This window comes from Hetaerina americana, unplaced genomic scaffold, assembly GCF_022747635.1.
Source record: "Hetaerina americana unplaced genomic scaffold, ioHetAmer1.1.p SCAF_84, whole genome shotgun sequence".
Taxonomy (NCBI): Eukaryota; Metazoa; Arthropoda; class Insecta; order Odonata; family Calopterygidae; genus Hetaerina; species Hetaerina americana.
In genome coordinates, this window is record NW_027287472.1 from 661,319 (window position 1) to 684,806 (window position 23,488).

General features: G+C 35.3%; 1 protein-coding gene across 1 annotated transcript in view; it reads left to right on the forward strand.

Moving 5' to 3' along the window:
• The first annotated feature begins 5,033 nt into the window (after positions 1-5,033).
• LOC139698388 (homeobox protein unc-4-like) overlaps positions 5,034-23,488 on the forward strand; it is a 383,173-nt gene continuing 364,718 nt past the window's right edge. Inside the window, exons 1-4 of the mRNA XM_071597282.1 lie at positions 5,034-5,332; positions 7,011-7,358; positions 10,497-10,722; positions 18,761-18,859. Of these exons, the coding sequence (XP_071453383.1) occupies positions 5,261-5,332; positions 7,011-7,358; positions 10,497-10,722; positions 18,761-18,859 (745 nt within the window). The 5' untranslated portion in view covers positions 5,034-5,260. The remainder of the gene's footprint in view (positions 5,333-7,010; positions 7,359-10,496; positions 10,723-18,760; positions 18,860-23,488) is intronic.

The window sequence follows — 23,488 nt, forward strand, 5'->3', positions numbered from 1 at the left end:
TCATTTAATAACCATCTATGGTGCTAATTTCAAAAAGTAAAATTTGAATTGATGTAAAATGTGTTTACAGAGTTCAGATTAGCAAGCAGGTGAATTTGGCATCACACGCAACTTGTCTGTCACATTATTATTTCTTTAGACGAATCAATAACAAGCAATTTTCCCAAGGTAGATGTGATGATGGTAGTTGAGCTATTTTCTTGGAAGTCTTACAGAATTTTCACAATGATTTTCAAGTTAAAATGGCTGTTGCATACAATTTATTCCACCACCTGTATAAAAAATAGCTTCTCCAGTTATCACTCAACTTCCTATTACCTTATAAAGTATATAAGTTTATTCTACTCATACCTGTACGTGCATGGTCTGTCCCCAAAAATAAGTAGAATAAAATGGGGGAAAACTTTATTGCAGATCAAAGTACAAATTGCAAAAACTCTTTAAAACAGCACCCTTGTATATCAACAAACCAATGTCAGAGCCTGTGCCACACTTCTGGTATCCTTTCTAGAAGGTATCGATGAGAATCTCGTTCAGGTACCTTGTCACAGCCTCTTTGACATAATTCAGTGGTCCAAAATGATCCTCAAAGGGGCTGTACTTGGTTCGTACTCAAAGGCCCATGCATCATCACCAGTAACCACCATCTCTAAAAAATTCGGGTTACTTTCACCGTGGTCCAACAGGTCCAAGGCTAGATTGTCACACAAGCAGCCTTCTGACACCACCTTGGGGTCCATCTTGTCACACCTTTCTCATGGTTAAATCCTCTGTAAGAATGCAATGCAGTGTGGTTTTCTGAATATTGCACTCTGCAAACATCCTGGTACTTGGGGGTTAATCAGAATTGAGCATGTGTCTCACTTTTGCACATTTTCATCACACTGTGTTGTTGATGGATGTCTTGAGCATTCCTCACCATAAACTTCCTCGTTACCCTCCCTTTGCAAGCAGAAAAACATCACTTGGGACATTTCTCCGTATAAGCATCCTTAATCATGGTCATAGTCTCCAAACTGGATTTGTTGAGTTTAACACAAAATTTTATCACATATCATTGCTCTATGGAGAGTGGTATCATGAATTTGCGACCTGACCATCGAACAGGGGATCAGTCCAGCAGTGATCAAATGACTGTAACAGCCCACAGATAACTGGTGTGGGTCATGTTGCTTTCCTTAGACCTCTCACCCTTTTTCCTGCCACAAATTGTCCAACTCCAGTCATCCACTTTGCCGGGGAAAATCGTTTTCCTTACTTTTTTGGAGCAACCCTGTATGTTCAAATTGTCTGCATTGCATTGAAAATTAGTGGGTTGGTTGGCTAATATTGCGTTCTAGCTGTCACAAAGAGCATTTTTTTTCAATTTTTTATTGGTGGGTAGAGTAGGTATGCTTTTTGGGGTCCCTGAGCTGTTTTCAAGTGTCATCATATTGTCATTAAAACAACATCTATGTATGAAATAATTATTAATAAATGTTATGATATAAAAATATTATTGTAAAATGTAGCTGAGTCAATATTAGTCATGATGGGCAACATTGGATCGCTATCATAGACTTATTATTGCATAAGATTATTTATAAGATTGTCCATCACACTTTCTTGTGTTTATTAATAAAGTAATATGCTTCTGATTGAAAATTATGGAAAATAATGGGATGAAAGTGTCATGGTCATATACATTAGATATTCCCCCCTCATATTTGCAATTACCAGCAAAGGTATATGTTTTTTAAGGCTTTTATCAAAATATGTGGAGCTGCTTTACTGGAGTTAGGGGTTGAAGCTTAACAGCAGAGTTGCAAGTTTTGAATCCCTATGATACATGCGGGCCAACAAAATTCCAATTCCCCAGGATTGCTCTATAGTTTTTCAGTTATCAGTTATGATTAAATCATGTGTAAATGATTATCTATCATTATTTTTCATGATATATTGAATAAAGATACACTAAAAATTTAACTGTTGCATTTAACACATGGAAAGGTAAAAGCTTTGACTTCACTTACACAGAATATAAAGACTGACCATAGTATCAATCATAGCAATTGTTGTTATTCAGCTGTTCATGGTCTGAGTAAGACAAAATAATTGTTGAATTACACAAGAATCAATCTTCATGTTTCATGAACTACCCAGTTTTCATTAAAATTCCCATTTTATATTTTACATTTGGATAAATAACTATTTCTTTTGTATATGTGATTCAAATTATACGCCAAATATAAATTTGTTATTCCATCTGAAGGTCTGCTGTTTATAGAATCTACATTATATATTTTATGTGAATTTAGGAACAAGTAATTTGGTATTATTTTCCATGCTCATGTTTGACGAAGGGATAAACGAATGAACTTCTCTATAAAAATACTTAAAAATTTATAATGAGTACCATTGTATATTATAAATATTTTAGAATAAATAAGACTAGTTATTTCATAGCATTCATATTTCCCTAGTACCACTGGCATAGTCTTTATGAGAGTGCCAGATTAGAAATACTGAATACATTGAAGCAACATTATATTCATGCAATGAATAATTATATCAAATCACTTTTCAGAGTATGTGTGTAAACTCTGACTCGAAGCTTCTTCATCAGCATAATTATACACTACCCATACACCCTCAAATACCCTGGTCTTATTCTTTCCTTATTTGTTGATATACATTCCTCTTTGCCGATTATAGTTTGCAGTCAGAAAGAAATTTTTAATTACAAACCATAATTTTGTAAATTTTTATTACATGTGTCATACTAATTCATTTTCTTAACAGATTATCCTTCATTTCATGAAATGTTCATCCAAATGAATATTTAGATTATATTCCATTTATGCAAAATCAATCAATTTTAGCATACTTTTTTTACCTGAAATGGCCTTTCCACCTTTCCATGTGTATTCCTACCCTCCAGTTTTCTTGGTTGTTACAATCTTCCTCTTCCAAGCAGGGATTCCTCATTATTAAGGTTATTTACTCAATCCATGTTTTTCGAGGACATTCTGGTAGTGACCACTTAAACATCATTATTGTCAGTCTTCATCATCCATTCTTCAAACATGGCCATACCATTGGAGTGCTCTTCCCTAGATTCTTTGTACTGCTGATAGTTCTTGGTCCATTTCTTTTTCAATGTCTTCTTTTCTTCCTTTCCAACTTGGATATCCTGGCTCCTTGCTTAATCCCCTGCATCTCCTCTGCTTGTATTTTACTTTTCAGGTGTTCACTCTTAAGTTTTAGCTCACCGCTACATAATTCAGTATGCTCTTAATAGTATACTGTTTGCAGAATTCTCTTCTTTATTTCCTATACCTACTCCATAGAAACCCATTTACCATTTTAATAACTCCTCAAACCTGAAGTACTATCTGTTCTACATCATATTCATACCTTGCAGATTCATGAATAATGAAACCTAAATATTTGAACAGTGTTACTGCCATCATGGTTCTTTGAGACAGCTTAATATATTTTCTATCACCTTCTATAACTAGGTATTCATGTTTCTTCATATTCACTTAAAGTCCTTCTCCTACCAAGAATTCCTAATACTTTCTTATCTTAAACTTAGCATCCTTCCAGCTTGGAGCAATAAATACCTGGTTATCTGCAAACTGTAGAGAATATTTTATTTCATACCTAAATGGGAAACCCACTCCTCCGCAGGAAAAATCCCATTGTTCCAACACACGCTACACAGTCATATTACTATAAAAAGGGTGTGGCGCATGCCACAGTCTTGTCTAAGTCATTGAGGCATTCAGAACAAAGCAGAAAACTTCTTTCTGATCTTGACTGCAACTTAAGACTATTGGTATACATGTTTAATAAATGACATTAGTTGTAATCCAATACCAGTCTGTTCCATTGCTTTTCGAAGTTGACTAATGGGTACAGAATCATAGGTAATATATTCCATTCTTCCTTTATATCTTCTCTCTTTTCCTAAGGCTCCTTCAGCTACTTTTGCAATCAATCGATTCAAGAAAAAATATAATTCCTTAGCATTCCAATCCTCATTAGCAGCAAAAAGGCTGTGCTTGAGTCATTGTTGGCAAAAATATTTCACATTTTCTCCCTGCAACAGATGTACTATATATTTTGGTTCATCAGCAGTTACGGTTCCATTACCTCACTTCTTCCCATTGCATTGTAATTTGTAATTGAGGCTTGACTAGATAAGCTTTTTCTGAAACAATTAGATCCAATCCAAATTCTATTCCTCTCTTTACTCTCACATCCTGTACTTCTTACAACTACATAGACGTGTAATTGATTTCACTTTTCTCCATCAATTGATCCAATTATACTTAATGAATTTCCTTGTGCTGAAATTTTGTATTCTTAAGAACACATTCCTAACCCATTCAGAAATAAATCAATCTTTTCTTATTATCATTTCCTGTACCTTCCATCCAAAGACGTACAGCTTCACCGTTTATTCTTATTCCAATTTTCTTGTTGAAGTCACCTGTTATGACCAAACAATGTTCATCCAGACAGCCATCTATTACTTCTCCTGGGTCCTCATTAAATCTCTATTTCTCTCCTCCGGTTTTATCTTCATTGATTCCATATACCCCTGTAACTACCAATTTCATTCCATGTACTGGCATTGTTATTCTTATTATCCTATCATTAACTTCATATCAATTAGTTATTCCTTGTTTCTATTTCTTTTCCACAAGAACAGCTACCCCAGATTTTGCTCTCTCAGTTTTTTCTGCTCCACTCCAGAAAAGAATGTAACCACCAATATGTATCCTCCACCATCAGGCTATTTGTATAATTCATTATAAGCATCTCTTTAGAATACGAGAAGCATTAGAAGTTATGAAAAGAGGATTGCCTATAATATCAATTTTGCTTTTTTTTCCAGATTCATCCTGAAAATAGGACCAAGGTCCAAAGAGCTAAGAGTTCATCCGCCAGCAACTTAGCAATCCTTCCCTCTTGCTCTCCCTCTGTTTCCCCAACCGTTTCGCTGGCTCTAGAAGTGCAAGGGCTGGGAGTGGGAGTAGGAGGAGGAGAAGTGGTGGTCACAAGGGGAAGGGTGTTCTCAAGACCCTTCTTTGTGCAGGAGGAGGACGACGAGTGTTTCCTCAGCCCGGGGCTGTCCCTCCGGCTGGGAGGGGACGCCACCATTGTTGAGCGCCCTCTCTCCCTCTGGGAGGAATTCCCAGGGGTAGGGGAGGGAGTCAGTAGGGGAGAAGAGGTAGCAGTGGCAGCAGCCGTGGACACAACCATACCAAGAATGCCTTTCATAGACGATGACCTCCTCTGGTGCCCCGATAATGATGGCAAGATGGTTGACCTATCTTGCCTGGTGAGTAGAGAGAAAAGAGCTGATATTTGTGTTGTGTATTTATGTTTCACACTTGTTGGTTGGTGTACTTACTCACTCACAGGAGTGCCCAGCAAAACTTAGAATTCCTCCATCTCATTGTCATTCTTAAGGGGATGAGTTATCCTTAGGTTTAAACTCTTTGTAGTTGATCATTTTTATCTGATGTGCTAAATGCTTGACTGCACCTCTTGTTATACCTCTAAATGTATGCATCACTGCAATAATTTGATAATGATAAAGTGTAGAAAATATATTAATACTATGGATAGTTTTCTACATACATTAGAATCTGACTCTGTTAAAGGATTTTGGGGATGGTCTGTGTTTAATCAAATGTTGGCTCATATGAATCTCAAATCAACAATGTCAGAGTATAAAAATCATTCACCTTGACCGGGATCTGAGCCCGGCTGAGTCCAAACCCAACGTCCGGCCGAGTGCTTTAGCCAGTTAAGCTATCAAGGCCTCCTCTTAAACTTTGGAAATATGAGGGCTTAAAAGTGACAAGATGTTGTGGCAAAATACGGTACATACAATGTCACAGGCATTCATAGTCATGCATGATGTGCCGCAGTCCATGAGGGTAAGGCCAACTTTAAACACTTAGGCTGTTTTTACCTTTGACAAAATTCCAAGAAACCGCAGGAGATGCCGCAACAGTGACTTTTTAGAGTCATCCGTTGCTATGCATTTTAATGCAACAATGTCAGAGTGTAAAAATCATTCACCTTGACCGGGATGGCATCTCCCACAATTTCTTGTAATTCACAAGAATCTGTTAGGAAATAAAAAAGTGCTTTCAGAAGATTTCAGTTGTTTTCCTTCCTCTATATAACCTCATAAAATTGCAATTTTTAATTTTCCTGTGTACATTATGTACATTAAAGCGGTACCATTTAAGTAAAAGAGTTTAATAATTGATTCTTTATCTCAAAGTTATTTCCAAGTTACCTAAATTTAAAATTGCAAAATTTTGGAAATTTTAACGTATTTTTACTGTTCTTAGATTCATGATCAGAGTATGACCATTGAATGAATGAATATACTTTATTTCAACTGAAACCCCAAATTACCCTTAAGATGTACTCAAGGAGAAATATAATTATGGCTTATGTATTAAAAAGAAGATATGTGCATTAAAACCATAGGAATGAGGAAAATGGTACCCCACAGGCATAAAATTCAGGCTTCAGGCCCTTTCTTTAGCCATACTAGTATAATAAATATGTAATTTATTCATTAGCTGTATACTTCAACTTTTGAAATCTATATGTTAATAGACCAAAACCACTTACTGGCATAAATTTGGAGAGAAATTTTTATTTGAAATATCATTTGAAAAAGTAAGATCCCAAGGTTAATTCAGGAATTGGTGAAGGCAGGAGGGAAAACTTCCATTGGTACAGCCAAAAGTACTGGGGGCTTTACATTTCTATCTTCCTTCAGATATACCATATTGGAAGTATTTTCTGCACAATCAGAAGACCGTAATATCAATGGAAAATTTTTTTCACCACTATGCATTGAACTTGAAACCTACCTGAGGCCTTCAGTCTATGCTATCTGCCATTACCCTAAAAGGGAAATACTAACATACCTTACATTACTTAGTCCACTCATGATAACTTACTGATGCATGCATTATTTTGCTTCCCAGGAGGTGGCGGGCCCTGGTGGAGGTCTGGGTAATAATGAATCCCGGCTGGGAGAGCTAAGCACAGCAGAGCTGAGGGGTCTCGTGGCCGGGCTGGTTGCCAAAAGCGGACACGGAGGTGTTGATGAGGACGACGATGATGAGGTGGCGATGGAAGTGGATATTGGTGATGATGATGAAGAAGTTGTTGGTGGTTTGGTTGGTGGCAAGAGGAGGAGGAACAAAAGGGGAAAGGGCGGAGGGGGCAAGGGAGGGTCTAACGAAGAAGATGAGGATGAAGACATTTTCGGACAGTTAGCCTCAGACCCTTCCTTTGCTCTAGAGTCTTTCTTCCCTGAGTTTGATGTGAAGGTTGGTAAAATTTTGGAGTACAAAGCATTCTTTACTTATGAAAGTGATTGCACGATGACCTAACATGTCTTAAATGGCTATCTTGTCCATTATAGTTTCAGTTATCTTATTAGGGTATGCTTGGCTACATTAGTAATCAAAATATGAGTTGAAAATAAAACCTATATCCACGAACAGCTCATTGTATATTTATGTCAGTGGCATATACAGAGTGAAAGGATTAGGAGAGGGTGAAACAAATGAATGTTATGCATGCCCAGAAACATGTAATATCTGTATTCAGCAGTATGCTGAAACAATACCCTATTAAAAATTCATCATTGACACTTGAGTCACTAATAAAACTAATAACACTCTTTTCATTTGTGGATCCATATAATCTCATTTAAGAAAGTGGACCAGAGTTTAATTGAAACACTATTAAGTTTCAAAAATTGTTTTCTCTTAATTGTTTTAAAAATAAAATAATTTAATGATAAACACCAAAATAAAGAGATGCAATGGCACTAAGAATCATTGACATTTAAAATAATGATTATTCATTCACATTGCTTGATTATAATTTTAGCTTTCTTACATTTTTTTCCTGTGCATTACAGCATGAAGAGTTTGTACACACATAATAATGTTTAAAAGCAGGATCTCTTAGTCTCCACATAATACTTTTGAAAGGTCAACTTTATCATAATATAATACCTAATCATAAATGAAAGATAGGTTTTTGATGTGGTGGGCCTTTGTCCGAAGCCTCTGGCACTTATTCCTCGTGGTCCATTTTGCTTACCCACATTTTACTGGTCTGCCAGATGGAGAGAGAGGGCAAAAGTGCCAAAGTAGAGGTAAGGGAGGAATAGGGTGAATATGGTTAGGAAAGGGAGGAGCCCAAGGTCTTGAAAGATTGGATGGGCATTTGAAATTGGAGAGTTAGAGGCAATGATGCTAATAGCCTTCTTTTTCAGTTGAAATATCGTATTACTTGGGAGAAAGGAGATGAGCCCCAGAGAATGATACCATATGTAATATTGGAGTAGATAAGGCCATAGTAAAGCATTAGTAGCAAATATATGCTCACTTTTTTCTTCAAAGTTCTTAGGAGGAAACATACTGAACTAATATTCCTGAAAGGTAGTTTACATAGGTTCCCCATGTCAAGTTTGAGCCCAAAAGTATGCCAAGAAATTTTGTGGTAATGATAAATTATAAATTATGGCTATTGACTGCTGTTGGAGGATTGGTTTTGGATGGGTTGCGTGAGAAGTATATTGCCTGGGATTTTTCATTGTGCAGTTTTAGACTGTTTCTTTGCACCTATGTATTGGCAGCTGCAACCCTGATGTACTCTTTGAAGTTATTCATTTATGGAGGTTGCAGAAACTAATATATTGGCATCATAAGCATAGAGAATTGATTTAATTCCACTTACTCCCATTAAAACTGAGAGCAGATTATTTATACGAATTAAGGAAAGTACTGGACCAAGAATTAGAGTCCTGAGGCACTCCTATGGGCTTGGATTTTCCTTTGGTTGTGTGTTAAAAACAACTGACTGTGACTGTATCCTCATGATCTTTTAAATATGATTCGATCCACTGCCTTGTTACCACTCTTATTCCATTATACTGTAATATTTTTGCAAGAATGCTATGATCTACTGAGTCAAAGGCTTTGGTGAAATATGGGAAAAAGCCAGTTACCTCCTTCTTATTATCAAGAAAGGTCACAATGAAGTTTATGGCCTCACTTGTGGCTGAAATGGTGGACTTGTTTTTCATGAACTCACATTGATGACTTGATAATAAATTGTTTTTATTGAAGTGGTATCTAAGTCTGTTAAAACTATTTTTCCAAACATTTTAGCGAACACTGACTGTATAGCAATCGGTCGATAGTTATTAGGGTTGTTCATGCTTCTTTTATTTTTATAAATAGAGAATAACTTTCAAAGTCTTGAGATGTTCTGGAGTTCCTTAATGAAAGGATAGCAGAATTTAATCGCAGAACTTGGGACTCCATCATCTCCAGGACTACAGTTCGTACAGAGTTGATTAACTGCAGTACCTCTTTTTCAAAACATATAAGAAAAGAGACTTATTGCTACTTGGAATGTGGGAGGTGTCATTATTATTGATGACAGAAGATATTATCAGTATTGACGACTTTGGGAGGGAATATGGGAGGGAGAAGAGTTTTGTTGCATGTGGAACTGGAGACAAACAGATTAGACCATATTGGTTAGGGAGAAAATTTTTAATGAGATGATTTTCTGTTTCCATAGTATCTCATCTAAAGCCTTAATGCTTAGTGCTAAATGGTTAGGTCAAAGAGGCATTTGTAGTCATCCTCAATGCAGCAACTAGAACATGACATCCATCCATCTAATCTGAAATTAATCTTGAAAGATGTCAGTTCTCGAAAATATATGTAGACTTATAAAATGCCCTCCTCATGTCTATGCCACTGATGTATTTCTTTTGATTATGTCCCCATCCTGTTGTCATCAAATTTAAGTTCCTGAGTGATTGTTTATAATCTTTCCTAACTCTAAATGGTATGAGATAATTTCAACCAAGACAAGAAGAGTAAATGAGTAATTTTTAGAATAATGTATGAGCATACGACACATTTAAAGGGGTTTATTCTTAAATGGTTAAGCATTGACCATTTTAAATTTTACAAAATATTTCTCATAGCATTTCTATTAGTTTTTACTGATGATGGGCACTTTATACTCATAACCTATGATGATGTTTTTACCTTAAAAATTGCAATCACGTTGCACCTAATATCCAATATTTACCATAGAGAAGTAATAAAAGGTTATGAATTTTCATGAGAAAATATAATGCAGAAATGAGAGTAAATGTCTTAATAAAATTTGTTCTTACTTCTCAGCATTGAAACTGTTCAAACTTCTCCTGAAATATTTCCAATGGTTACTAATCAAGTTCAATTTTTTATAAGAATGAGAAACTATTTCTAAGGGTTCATAGGCAGAAAATATCAGAATACATTTTAATTCTGCTTTATGGATCAATGTTTTTGACACTTTACCCTGAAGTAATAATATTCCCACCTACACCAGTACCTATCTTTTCCATTTGTCCATTTTAACTCATAAATATGTATCAATAATTGCAGGAGGAGAACAACAACGATGTCGTCTCTCCATCTGGTGCTGATTCTGGGGATGATGGTGTAGTAAGCAGTAGTACTGCTCCACCTCGACCCATGTCCTCTCTCATGGTCTTGCCGCCAACTTCCTCCTCACCTGTGCCTCCCTTGGCTCCATTTCAACGAAGTTTATCATCATGTGCAATGAGCCGGAAGTTCAACAACATTGCAGCAGCCAATCCTCTCCTTGCAGGTATTCAAATTTTATGCATTGTTACATAAATTATGATTTTTCACTTTGGAGACATTGGCTGGCTCTCATCATGATGTTAGTTATTTAAATATGCACTTGATTTTGCCTGGACCTACCAGATTTTTCCATATTCATTGCATAGCAGAAAAATATCATAAACCTTTGGCCAGCTGATCTTGTTTTCATTAAAGCTTAATCATTCAAAATATAATTCTATCATAAGTCAATTTTCATATTTTATCAGTAATGTAGTTTATGCGTTGAAGAATTCAAACATTTTAGGAAAAATCAATGTTAAGGACCAATAAATCCTTGATGTATTGATTTTACGTTTCTTAATTTTCCTCAGAAATACCGTAATATGTTTTTCATATTATGTACTGTTTGGGTGACACTACTACGATGACTCTTTATTATTTATATGGTTTTATGATTACAATACGTACCCAGTATTATGAGTTTTCAGAATAACCATAGAAGAACATGTTTGAATTAAGCAGCAACAAACTTATGAAAAATATACCTTATAATGGTTATGAAGTTTGAGTTTGAGCATGAGGGGTGTAGATGAAAAAATCAAATAATTATTCATAAGGAATCGAAAAACTAGCCAAGCAATGAACAAGTGTTAAAAGCTTACCATGCAGACTTTCAATTATAGTCCCCAATGAACATTTTTACTTAACCAACTGTCCTAAGTTAATATGTACCCCATAAAATAGTGCCCGGAAACTGATTAGTCATGAGGAACAATTTACAGCTTATAAAATTTATCAACTTTTCATTAGGTATTGATGAGTCAGAATATAAAAAGAGTTCTATGATCTCTGTCATAGTCATAGTGTTTTGGTCCAAGCAATATTGCATTGAAAATATTCAGTATCACCTGATCTCCTAAATCAAATGAAACTCATTGAGTACAGTTAGTTCTTGGATTTGTGACTTCCTGGGAACACCTACTAGGTTTATATGACTTTAATTATTTTGAAATAGTTCCATAATTAATTTAAGTTTTGATGAAAGTGATGTAACCATCGATGAACTCAGAGTGATGATGGAAACATTTTCCAGGAGCATTCTCAGCAATGAAGTTCAAACATTATACCTCCAAAGTATCTGATAAAATTCTAAATGTTTGGAAATATTATGGTGTGTGCCCAAGGGAATAGAGCAGAGGCTATGGAGTGAAAAATGTAGGTATGGCGGTTACTGAAAAAATATTGGCTCATCAACTATTGGAATATTTCAAAACAATAGGTCAATTATAAAAAAATACCAAACCAGCAGAATAATTTTTAAAAAACATCTCTATGGATTCATTTAAAAATTTTACTAAATCAATCGATAATGACAGATGATTATTATAAAGGCTAACACCATATCTTCAATATCTTGAACTCATAAATATTGGAATGCCACAAGAAAAAGATGTAACTTGACAACATTTTATAATTTGAATTTTCAAAATGATATTCTTAGAACTGCATAGTAAATTTTGTAAATACTAAGAGCATTCAATCAGATAAGCATAAATATTTTTAGTACTGCTATGGTAAAACAAATCCAAAATAATATTTATGTTTCGGTTATTTCTGTAACCTCCTAATAAATTAATAAAAATTCTATTATCATATTTTGATCATGACCATCTTATGCAATAATTCTGAAACATTAAAAACACCTTAGATGGTATAATATATGCATAGGCAATTGAGTGAATTAATGAAAGCCATTATTTTAAAAGAAAATATCTTGAGGTTAAGAGTATAGTAAGTACTCAATTTCACAACAGACAAAATTATGGGTGAAAATATATTTCTAGTGTAGTTATCACAGTTAACTGATCAGTTTTGAATCTAGAAAAATTAGATTTAGAGTCCAAATTTGAAAGTTTATGTTTGGTATATATGAATGCCCTCCCATGAACTACAACCTTGACGTGGTGAAAGGGCTTGTACATTCTGATGACCCCTAGAGCTGTGCTGGCGGGAGTAATGATAATTGCTCCTGCTAGGGTCACCTATGCTAGATTGGTCAAAGGTTAGATGCCAGACAAAAGGTAGTCCACGCAGCGTCTGTTCCTCAGTGAGGTGGCTGCAAAGGTGTCTGACCCCAGTAGTGGAGTGGTAATTGAGTGATAGCGCCATATTAAAAACACTATTGAGGAAGGTAACGGGAAACTACCTCAATTATCATTCCCAAGAATATAATGACAGACACTATAGAGAATATGAGTCTTGGCAACTATGGGACTTGGCCATGTGTCATGCCCAGCAGTAGGAGAGGCCAGGCTGCCATGGTTGTCATCTCATGAAACCCTTGCAAAGGAAAACTGACAGCAGCAGGACAGAAGACGCAGAAGAAGAAGACCAAATTAATTAGAATAGGATCTCAGAATGTTAGGACGGAAAAATTGGATATTAAGCAAAAAATGAAAAGAGAAAGTATCAATATTTTAGGTTTATGCAAGGTGAGATGGAAGATATTGGGAGTGATGGTTATAAAAAAATAAACAGCAGGGGGGACAAGAGCCAATGATGGGTTACAATAGTACTGAATAAAGAGGTAGATAGTCAACATAGGACATGCAACAGATAGAATATTACTAGTAGAGATAAAAGCAGAACCAACAAACTTAGTCATTGTTCAAGTATACATGCCACCAAGCAATCATAAGGAGGAATGAAAGTGGGCGGGGAATTCGTAAAATCAGTTAGGTTTGCTGATGACCAAGCTCTAGTGTGTTAGTAAGCCCTCGGGTTGCAAGCATTGCTGAGTGAATTGGCAATTCAGGGATGAGAATCAATATATATTAAACAAAGGTTGCACGATTTCCGAGAATGAAAAAGGCCAAGGTTAACATTGAAATAGGAGGGCAAAAACTAGAGCAGGTACAGTTTACGTATCTCGGTAGTGTTTTGGACCAACACGGTCGAAGTAGTAGGGACGTAAGGAGAAGAATTGCACTAGGCAAAGAGGCTTTCACAAGGAGGAGGGAGTTAATGACAGGGACGTTGAGTAAGGATATTAAGAAAAGACTTGTAAAAACTTTTATATGGAGCGTAGCTATGTACGGCGCGGAAATGTGGTCATTGAAGGAGGATAGACATAGACTGGAGGCTTTTGAAATATGGGTTTGGAGAAGAATGGAGAAGGTGAAATGGACAGAGAAGAAAACAAATGAGGAAGTTCTTGGTATGGTGGGTGAAGAGAGGGGATTGTTGGGAGAAATCCTATGGAGGCAGGAAAAATGGATGAAGGGGGTACTGATCAGCAGAGGGATGTTGAAGACTCTGATATAAGGGAGAATGTTAGGCAAACGAGGATAGGGAAAGAACAGGATAGCGATGTTGGACGGGATGAAGGGAGGAAGGAAGTACTCAGAGAGGCAGAGGGACCTGATGCAGACTAGGTTGCTGGATTTTGTGTTTTGTTAGGAGTCACAAAATATTTATTTTGTAGTTTTGTCCATTCAAAACCTACCTTAACCGGTAGATTACTTAATAATAATAATATGTTAGTGCTGAATTCCCCCACATCGAATGGTGCTTTGCAGGGTTTAAGTCATTGTACTTCATTAAATGTAATGATATAAAATCAACATTGTTTAGCTCTTTGTTCACCACAATAACTAGTATATACTTCTATTACAGCATCGGTAGCATTTAATCTTTGATAAGCCATAGCAATTTGCCTACTTTTGTTGAGTTTTTACTTACAATCAAGGTGCTCTGATAGATTTACCAAAAAAAATTCATAAAAGACCAGCAGGTATGTGTCTACTAACTAAGCCAAACACATTTCACCATGTTGGCTTCTAAAACATAATTTCTTTACTAATTTATACTAATCTCCATAATTAAGTGTTGGCTCCATAATGTTTCCTACTGAATTTAGAATACTGTTAAATTATTTAAATCATTGTGAAAGTGTTTATCATAAACACAATAAATTATCAGTCCATTAATATGACCAAGAGAAACTATGAAACCCAACGTAAATCCTATTCATTCCATAAAATAAAATAATTGTTACAATCACTACTTTAAAATTGTTGTTACTTCCAGTGAAATTAAACAGTAACATCCTATGCCGCATGCAAGCTTATATGTAATAGCAGTGAGAGATATAATAAATTAAGTTCATCGTGTTGAACTAAGAGACAGTAACTCTAAAAGTATTTTACTCCATTAAACTTTAAATATTAATTTATTTATAATTTAGCATGTTTTCATTCGTTATTATTTATTATATCATCAGAAGAACACAAGATAGTTACACTTATATTCTGTAATAAAGTTTGTGAAAATATGCATGGATAATCCATACACATCAGAAAATAAAAGTAAGTAAATATGTACATGTATATATCACTTGAAATAATCCCTCTCAACTGTTTTTACTAGTTCCCATCTTCTCATTTAGTAAAGTTTTACCTGTCATTGTCTACCTCTGGTTAACCTATGATAATATCTGGACTTACAAATATGGATCTTGAAGAGAAATGGTTAAAATATTTACAAAAGTGGTACCTAAACAGAATTATAACTGTGGGAAAATTTTTGGAAATCAAATACATACATGGTATCTGAGAGATATACTCAAATATATTTTTATCATCCTTGACCACCATTTCAGATCTCAGTCTCAGTGGAGGGCTAAAACCAAATAGATTTTAATAGGTCATGTGATATCAACATCATAAAGTATTCTCCTGATTATGATAATTTTCCAGTGCAAATTAAAAGTATAGATAAAATGAGCAATGAAACCATGAAATCTGCATGTGAAATGGTGATTTCCTTGCTTTTCATTACCAAAATACTCCATACGTTTGCAACAAAATAAACTGCATTGTTTCAAATTATAGTAAAAATAGTATTCTACTAAGGTTATTAGAAAATCATCTGTATATTCCCTATGTTGGACAAGAAAATTTATTGATTACTTTCAATATACAATGGAAAAAAAATGCCAATATATCGGTGGGGAAGGTGTACTAAAAGCCATCACAGAAGGGCATGGGCATTTTTAATGGAAAAAAGGCTTGTAGGTATGAAGAACTAAATACTTAATAAAATTATTATTCACTGGAAATGTCCATTAGAAAATAATATGGAATTGGATAGGTAAGAATAATGATAAAATTATCACAGTTAATACACCCAACATCTAGGGAATGAAAATTAAATACAATTTTTTTACATCATAATAAATTTGTAAGAGTACAATGAAACAAAAACCAATCAATATAATGCCATACCATGCAGTAGTAAACAAATGTGTATTGTTTTCAAAAGATTGGAGGGAGGGATTGATAAGTATAATGTAAAATGCACATTTAACTGGCTGCTTTCATGCATATAATGAGAGGCTGATTATAGAAAAGGTCTCTGTCGCAAAAGTGAATGCTAAATAAAATCTTCATCTTAGCAGGCCTAATTGGAATGAAAAGTGTTGATGATGGGATAGATTTATTTTAAAAGTGATTAATAAAACCATATCATTATTTTTTATCTCCTGGCTGATGAAGTTTTTTCACAGCATACATAAAAAGTCATAATCAACAATAGACCATCATAATATGTATATATATAAAACCATAAACACAGTAATCAACGCGAAGGTCAGTTTAGTAGGTGATGGTAGAGATCACCCAGTACTAAGCCCTATACGGCGTGTGAAAATTGACACATCAGGGTAGGGGGGCCAGTTCCTTTCCCTGTGCCGGTTATGGTTTCCCAGGAAGACCTGGTACCCAAAAAATCACTTTAGCTTGGGTGAAGCTGCAGGTGCCCAGAGTGCCTTGCCTGGGAATCAAACCCGGGACCCTCCGGTCAGCAGTCCAACGCTCTACCCACTGGACTACCGGACCCACATATATATATATATATATATATATATATATATATATATATATATATATATATATATATATATATATATATATATATATATATATATATATATATATAAAATACATACATACAATACTATATATATATATATATACGAAGAAATTTTGACAGACCTAGTTCGTGGCATTTGGCGTGAACAGCATGGCATGGGTTCAATATTACAGGGCAATATTCTGGAATCAATTTCACAAATAAACAGTACATATTGTGAAAGCCTTTTTGGCAATAGTAGATGACAATTTTTTTAAAGATTTTTAACAAATTAACACAATTTTATTCGGGATATTAGATTGCACCTTATTTACTAGTGTAGATAAAATAACAATTTTCAAATTAAAACTTGCAATTTGCCTGTCTTAATAGAATGTCTTTGATAAAATGTGAACTTTTTATATAAAGAAATAGAGCAAACAAGGTTTACGGATGTTCAAATGATACATATGCTATCATTGCTCTAGAGCGTTAATCATAGATAGTCTGCCTACCACTATTGTGTAAACTACCTATGATGAATCAATCTCTATCTAAGTAGTTCAAAATGTGCATTTGATTATATTATTTTTGAACTATTCCCATGTTTTAATTATACTTCTATTTGTCATCGTATCGTTGTTACAGCCTTACTTACACTCATTGCAATGGGTACTCCAGTCTTTGAAAGTTGGCTCTATTTTTGGGAAAAGAAATGACAGTACAACATTTTAGATTAACTGACATAGACTCAAAATCACTTTTATTGATTTACAAAGGTGCGCATACATAAGTAGCTGTATACAGATACATATTGCTGGTGGTCAATTATAGGGGAATTATTGTATTTTATACATAGGTCAGCAAAGAGAATCTATCCATTGCATATTTGTGAAATATTCCCTTACATTTATCAATTTTTACAAAATGTTATACATTTTTGTTTCCTGTAATACGTTCCTACTTCTTGATAATTCAAGTTTCTATGTGCAGATGCACCAAGTGTGTGTGCTAATGGGTCTCATACAAAGTTTATTTCAGAAATAACAGCTAAATTATGGTCATAATCCTGGATAACTGTGTGACATTTGGACTCCCCTAACTCTGTCACCATGGTAAAACTACCCTATAAATCTCACCGATAAAACTACCTTGGGGGATGGACACAGGCTTAATAATAGGGGAAGAGGGTATTTAAAAGTGTAGTGGACAAAGTTAACGGAAGTATTTAAATATGGTTGGAGAAGGGAGGTAGTTGATAGGAGAAATTCAAAGATGGCACGAAAAGTGAGTGGTGGGTATTGAGAGGTTGTGGGATGTGTGGCAGAAGAAACAATTTAGGGAAGCAGAATTGTTGAATTAACTAACATAGGGTAGAAAAGAAGTCCATAATACATAGCCATTAGGACCTATCCAAAAAACCTATTTAATAGGAAGATTACCAATATCATGGATTGGAGTACATATCTATCCCTCTAGGGATACATAAAATTTCTCAGTCTTTATGTTGCATATCATAAGCCTGACATCTTGATGCTTCCTAGATAGAAAAAAATAAAATGAGAAGAAATAGAAATTAAAATATGGCATTTGGTCACAAGATGAAAACGTATGTGTAAAATATCAGCATATTCATTAAAACTAATTTCTTTTTTTTTAATGATTGAGTTTTTGAAATAATTAATAGTTTCTACATCATTATCCAAACATACTAGCTTGAAGTGCCATTGAATGTACTATCTCATATTGCTTTGAACCAATTTGCATCAGAATCACAAAACTGCCACTTATACCCGTATGCCCTTTTACTTCCTCAACTACTCAAGCTTTTGCTTCCTCACATTGAATATTGAGATCTCACATTTGTTTTTATATTATTTTCTATGTTGATGCAATTACATTTTTGGTGATGGTTCACTTACACCATCCATTTAACATGAATGAAGCAATATAATAAGAAATAATCACGAAAGGGGACAGCAAAATGTTAACAAGCAATTACTTAACCAAAGTAGAAGTGTATTTCTTACAAAATAAAACTATCGTGTTATTGTGGAGAACTCTTTTATTTTTCAATTCTACATGTATGATAAAATTTAAATTTTATTGATTGTTGATTCTTTTTCCTTGAAATGCTTGCTGCCACACAGAAAAGTTAGCTGCTCCTCCTGAGGTGAAGATGGAATGTGTATCTCCAGAGAGTTGCTCGGATCTCACCCTAAATGGTTCAATCAGCATTCCAGTTAAAGGTAGGATGAAAATTACTATATAATTATTATAAGTTCAGACAGCATTCAGAGCACTTCTTGTATCACTGTTCTATGATTGGAATTCCGTAAAAACCTGATATTTTGATACTAAATGAAAAATTATTATTAATTTTATTCAGGTAGCCATTGATTAATTACAAGTACATTTTTGTAAACTTGTATATTTATTTATACATTTCTTTTGCTTCCTTGAGAATAATGCAAGACTATTGCCATGACACTATCGCGTCTCTCCATACCTGTAAACTTTAAGTTTTTCAAATTGTGTTGCTTAAATCAAGACCATGAGAAGGTTTACCATAAACTACCGTTTAGTTTAGGGTCCAAGGGTGAAAAATCAATGGGATATATTTTGGCATGTATCTTCTGTATAGATATTATATGGAGTCTTGGCTATTGCTGTCACCTGCAAGGAAAGTATTCCTTTTCCTTGTCAACAACATTGATAAAAAACCCACGGGCAAAAGTATGGTTTGGCAAGATGACCCTATTTAGAAGGAATCCGAAATCAAATGAATCTAATATTAGGTAATCAATATACTAGGGGCTCACAGGCCACCATTTGCATCTGAAGGTAAAATAAACCTAACCTAATTACATAATATTCACCTGTTAAAAAAACATAAATCTCGATTAAAATTCGATGAAAAAATATAAAATTAGATTCTTATGATTTATTTTTAAAAGTGATGGATCTCACACTTAAGCAGTAGAAGTAAGAGAGACATTTGTACATGGTTTGAATTTTCCCTGTGCGCTCATTCTTTTACGTTTTCGGCCATTGTAGTTTAAGTAATGAACAACAGATGTCGGCACATTGCGGGTTCGTTACCTTAAACGCAAGGTGTAGTATAGAGGTGCCTATGGGTAGGATGCAGAAGCAAGATAAAAAACTCTTAAGATTGAGAATGTTTTTGAAATTTCACAATCGAATAACGTTAGGAAAAACACTGATTTTCTTCATCTTGATGATAAAGATTATTCAAATGAAATTTTGAGAAAGTTACCATTTCATTCTCTCACAGGAAGTCCTACTTCGCATTTGATGGATATTTGTTAAGCGTGTTTGTTCAAAATACCTAGAATTTTCTAGCCAGCCGTCATAACTGAAGGAAATCGCCGAAGTATTTCTTCCTTAATGGAAGATCGATTTGTACGAACCGCTACAAATAATGTTTCGATGATAGCGTCAATTGAGTTTGATTAAGGGTTTTACACTCCTGCAATTATTATTATGAAGCCTGCGCCCATCCAAAGCTTGTCTTAAACGGTAGTCTAAATGATAATAATATCTATCCTGCTTTTGGAGCAAAACATTAGCTACATATTTTTAAGAAGTGATAATTATCCAGAACAGTGGTTCTTTAGCTGGGCTCTTGATATGCGTTGCATCTCTAGTCGACGAATAATGTCAGTGGAAAATTCAGAATGTAGAGAGAGACAATAGAAATTACGTAAAATATTTCAATTTTTTCAAATAAATTTTCAATGCCAACGACATTTCAGAGAGTTGATGGAGTCTGAGAGTGTAATTTTTCCTGACCAAATTGTTCAAATTAGAAAATTGAAATTATTATTTTTCATTTAACTGAACCTACGAAGTAACTTAAGAACTTTTATTACTAGTTCCTTTTTCCTGCATTTTGCATTTCCAGAAAAATAAGAGCTTTTTGAGAGAACCTTCTATTTTCACATATTCTCATTCCTTGCGTTGTATGTATTTCTGTACTTCTTTTCGGGTAAGTGCCCCAGAGAGACAAATGGTGCGAACAAGTATTGTTGTCCTGCAGTTTACTCACGTTTCTTTCTTGTTTGATTTGCGGATGCTTCCCCTTATTGAAGAAACACTATTTCAGGCGTCCTGGTCATAGTGTCATCCACGCACACAAACTTTAGAGTTATTAAGGCATGTTAGCTAGAAATAATTCTTAAGATGGCATGTTGATCGATGAAATTATGTGTTAATAATCTTATTTTTCCGTTAAAATCCAATAAGCTTGCGTCGCTGAAGAGCCGTTTAAACTCTTAAGGCTTTTCGTAAGCCGTTCCTTCTGAATCCATACAAAACTGATGATGAGATAAACTTAAGTAGGTGCACTTTCTGAGTAAGACCCCGCCGATGAATTTTTCAAAAAATACTTAGCTGCGAGCTATGAATTTAAGTTTTTCTGGCAATTCGTGAATTTAATGTTCACTTAGCTCTAAGTTCTTAAGGATATTATGCCAATTTTATTCAAGAGATAGCTTAAAGTCCCGTTAAATTGGACGGGGATATTATAGTTAAGAGATTTGCTAGTAATTATTGTTAGAAATTAATAATTACAAAACTACGATTTCGTTTTTGACCACTGATAAATCTAGTGTAATAAAAATTTTAATTTTTCATGGTATTCTCCTTACCTGCCCTAAAAATGTTTAAGTGCCATTAATTCTTGTTTTTTTTCTCGCTAACAGCTGGTATTGTTTTTAATTTTTAACCACTTCACAATTATCCTACATTTGTAAAAAATAGTACGTCCTTATTTTCCCGCCGATGAAATTTCTCCGTCTATGAATTCCTCATTTAACGTGATTTCAAGTTTCCAATTGCTTTCTTGCATTAATCTATTATCTAATAGCCTCACCCTTCCTTGCCTTCTCTTTTGTATCTTCTTAAACATCTTAACCCTTGGCTTCGTTATCTGTGAATATGAGGCTGCCCATCCCTTTTCGCCTATTTTTTAAAGCAATAATTTCATTTCGTTATCGAATATAGTTTTGTCCATGACAAAGTTCCCTTCTCTTTCATAGGCCATAAAATAGAAAGGAACTCTGTACTCAGCATTCTCCTCCGCTTGACATTCCCTTGCATTCGATACTCTATTTCTCTACCTCACTCCCATGTTTCCTTTCACTTATGTCTACATATTATGTACGGGACGTATTAACTCGTCTTTGTGATAAACCCATTTCGGCAATGCAAGCTCTGGCAGTTCTTATGAACTTATCATGAGTAAGTTAATCGTTTGGTGTGCGCACGATATTGAGGGGCTAAATAGATATATTCAACTTCAACTTTTTCAGTAATCTGTATGCTATTATTCTAAGCGTTTTATTCTCTCCTGTCTTTACTCCCATTACCAGGAAAGGATATTAGCGGTTGGTGAACGATAGATTGAGGGAGAGAGGATAAGGAATTCGTGGCTCTCCTCCGTTTCTATATTCTGTGTACGCGTCCGCAACTGATAATTAATGCGATGCCTTCCGCATTCTCATTCAGAGAGATAACCCTTTGGGAATCCCGAGATCCCCGCCAGCGTTCGAAGGATATGTGTGAGTTAAGAGGCTCAGACGCGCAGCGGGCGAGACGGCCAAAACTCTACATCTCTCTCTCTCTCTCCCTCTCTCACCCTCTGGTCCTCTCCCACGCGACTGTTAATTAAGCTTAGGGAGTGCAATTTATTTAGCGCTATCCCCGCTGGTGTGAGTAGCGCCTCCTCACCCCTACCGTCTTCCTCCGTTTTGCTCGTATAACCTACTTCCCCTGCTCCTGCAAACCTAAGAGCTCCCTCTTTCCTCTCCCTCTCAATCTCCCTCATAAACACACACACATACACGCACCTCTCCCTTCCCTTCCTGGCTCCGAATAACCGCGGACCGTTGAATGAATCTCCGCTCCTTCTCCCCCTCCGCCATTTCCCCTTTACCAATATTCCCCTCCCACCCTCCACCCCAGCCTAATTCATTTCCAGGGACCGCTGAGCGCTCTTGTGTTTAGAGATTCGGACCGCTTGTGCTCTCCTGGACAATGCGCAAAAGCAAGCATTTTTTTCGAGTCTTGTCTTGGTTTATGTGCGAAACGCTTTGCTCGTCTATCTCTTTCCTTTCCTTTTTATTGCATACCCTTTGTTCTTGCAGATTTGGAGCGTGTTCCCTCCCTAAAATATATCGTGGGAGGCGTGTCCTCTGCAGGCGGAATTAATCATTAATGCAGTCGGCGCAAGAATTTTAATACGGCATGGCAGTGATTTGCCTGCCTGTACTTACAATTGAATACTTGTTTGCTTTTATGCGTCATGCGCTACCAAATAATCGGTTCAATCACACTTCCTGGGCCCACGACTGTGTCAGGTATTTTTTGAGGGGCGAGAGAGAGTTAGTACGGAATAGAGAAGAATGAGGATTTGCATTATTTCCAATTGAAAAATGGTGTGTAATTGTTGTTGGTAACCAAATAAACTAACTGGTTTCATCGGTTTTCGAAGCATTTGTAGTCCAACGGTCACTTTTGTCAAAATTGAAAGATCTTCCAAGCCTCCTTTTTATGATTGATTTTTCTTCTTACGGAGAATGGCAAATGAGAAAAGAAAACTACTCCTCATTTCATAACTCATTTACTGATATGACTTTGAAGTGACCTTTCCGATAATCTGAGCTGAACGTTTTCTCGCTCCTATCCTGTTGGTAACTCTACTGACTATAATTTGGGGACCATGCAATTACTTTGTTGATGCCTTCCATCACCTAGCATTTCTTTTGTCATCTCATTCTCATCGTGGTGAAACGCAAAGTACTAGTTATAATTCGTATTTTATTTAGAAATGTGATTTTTTGAAAATTTCATGTAAC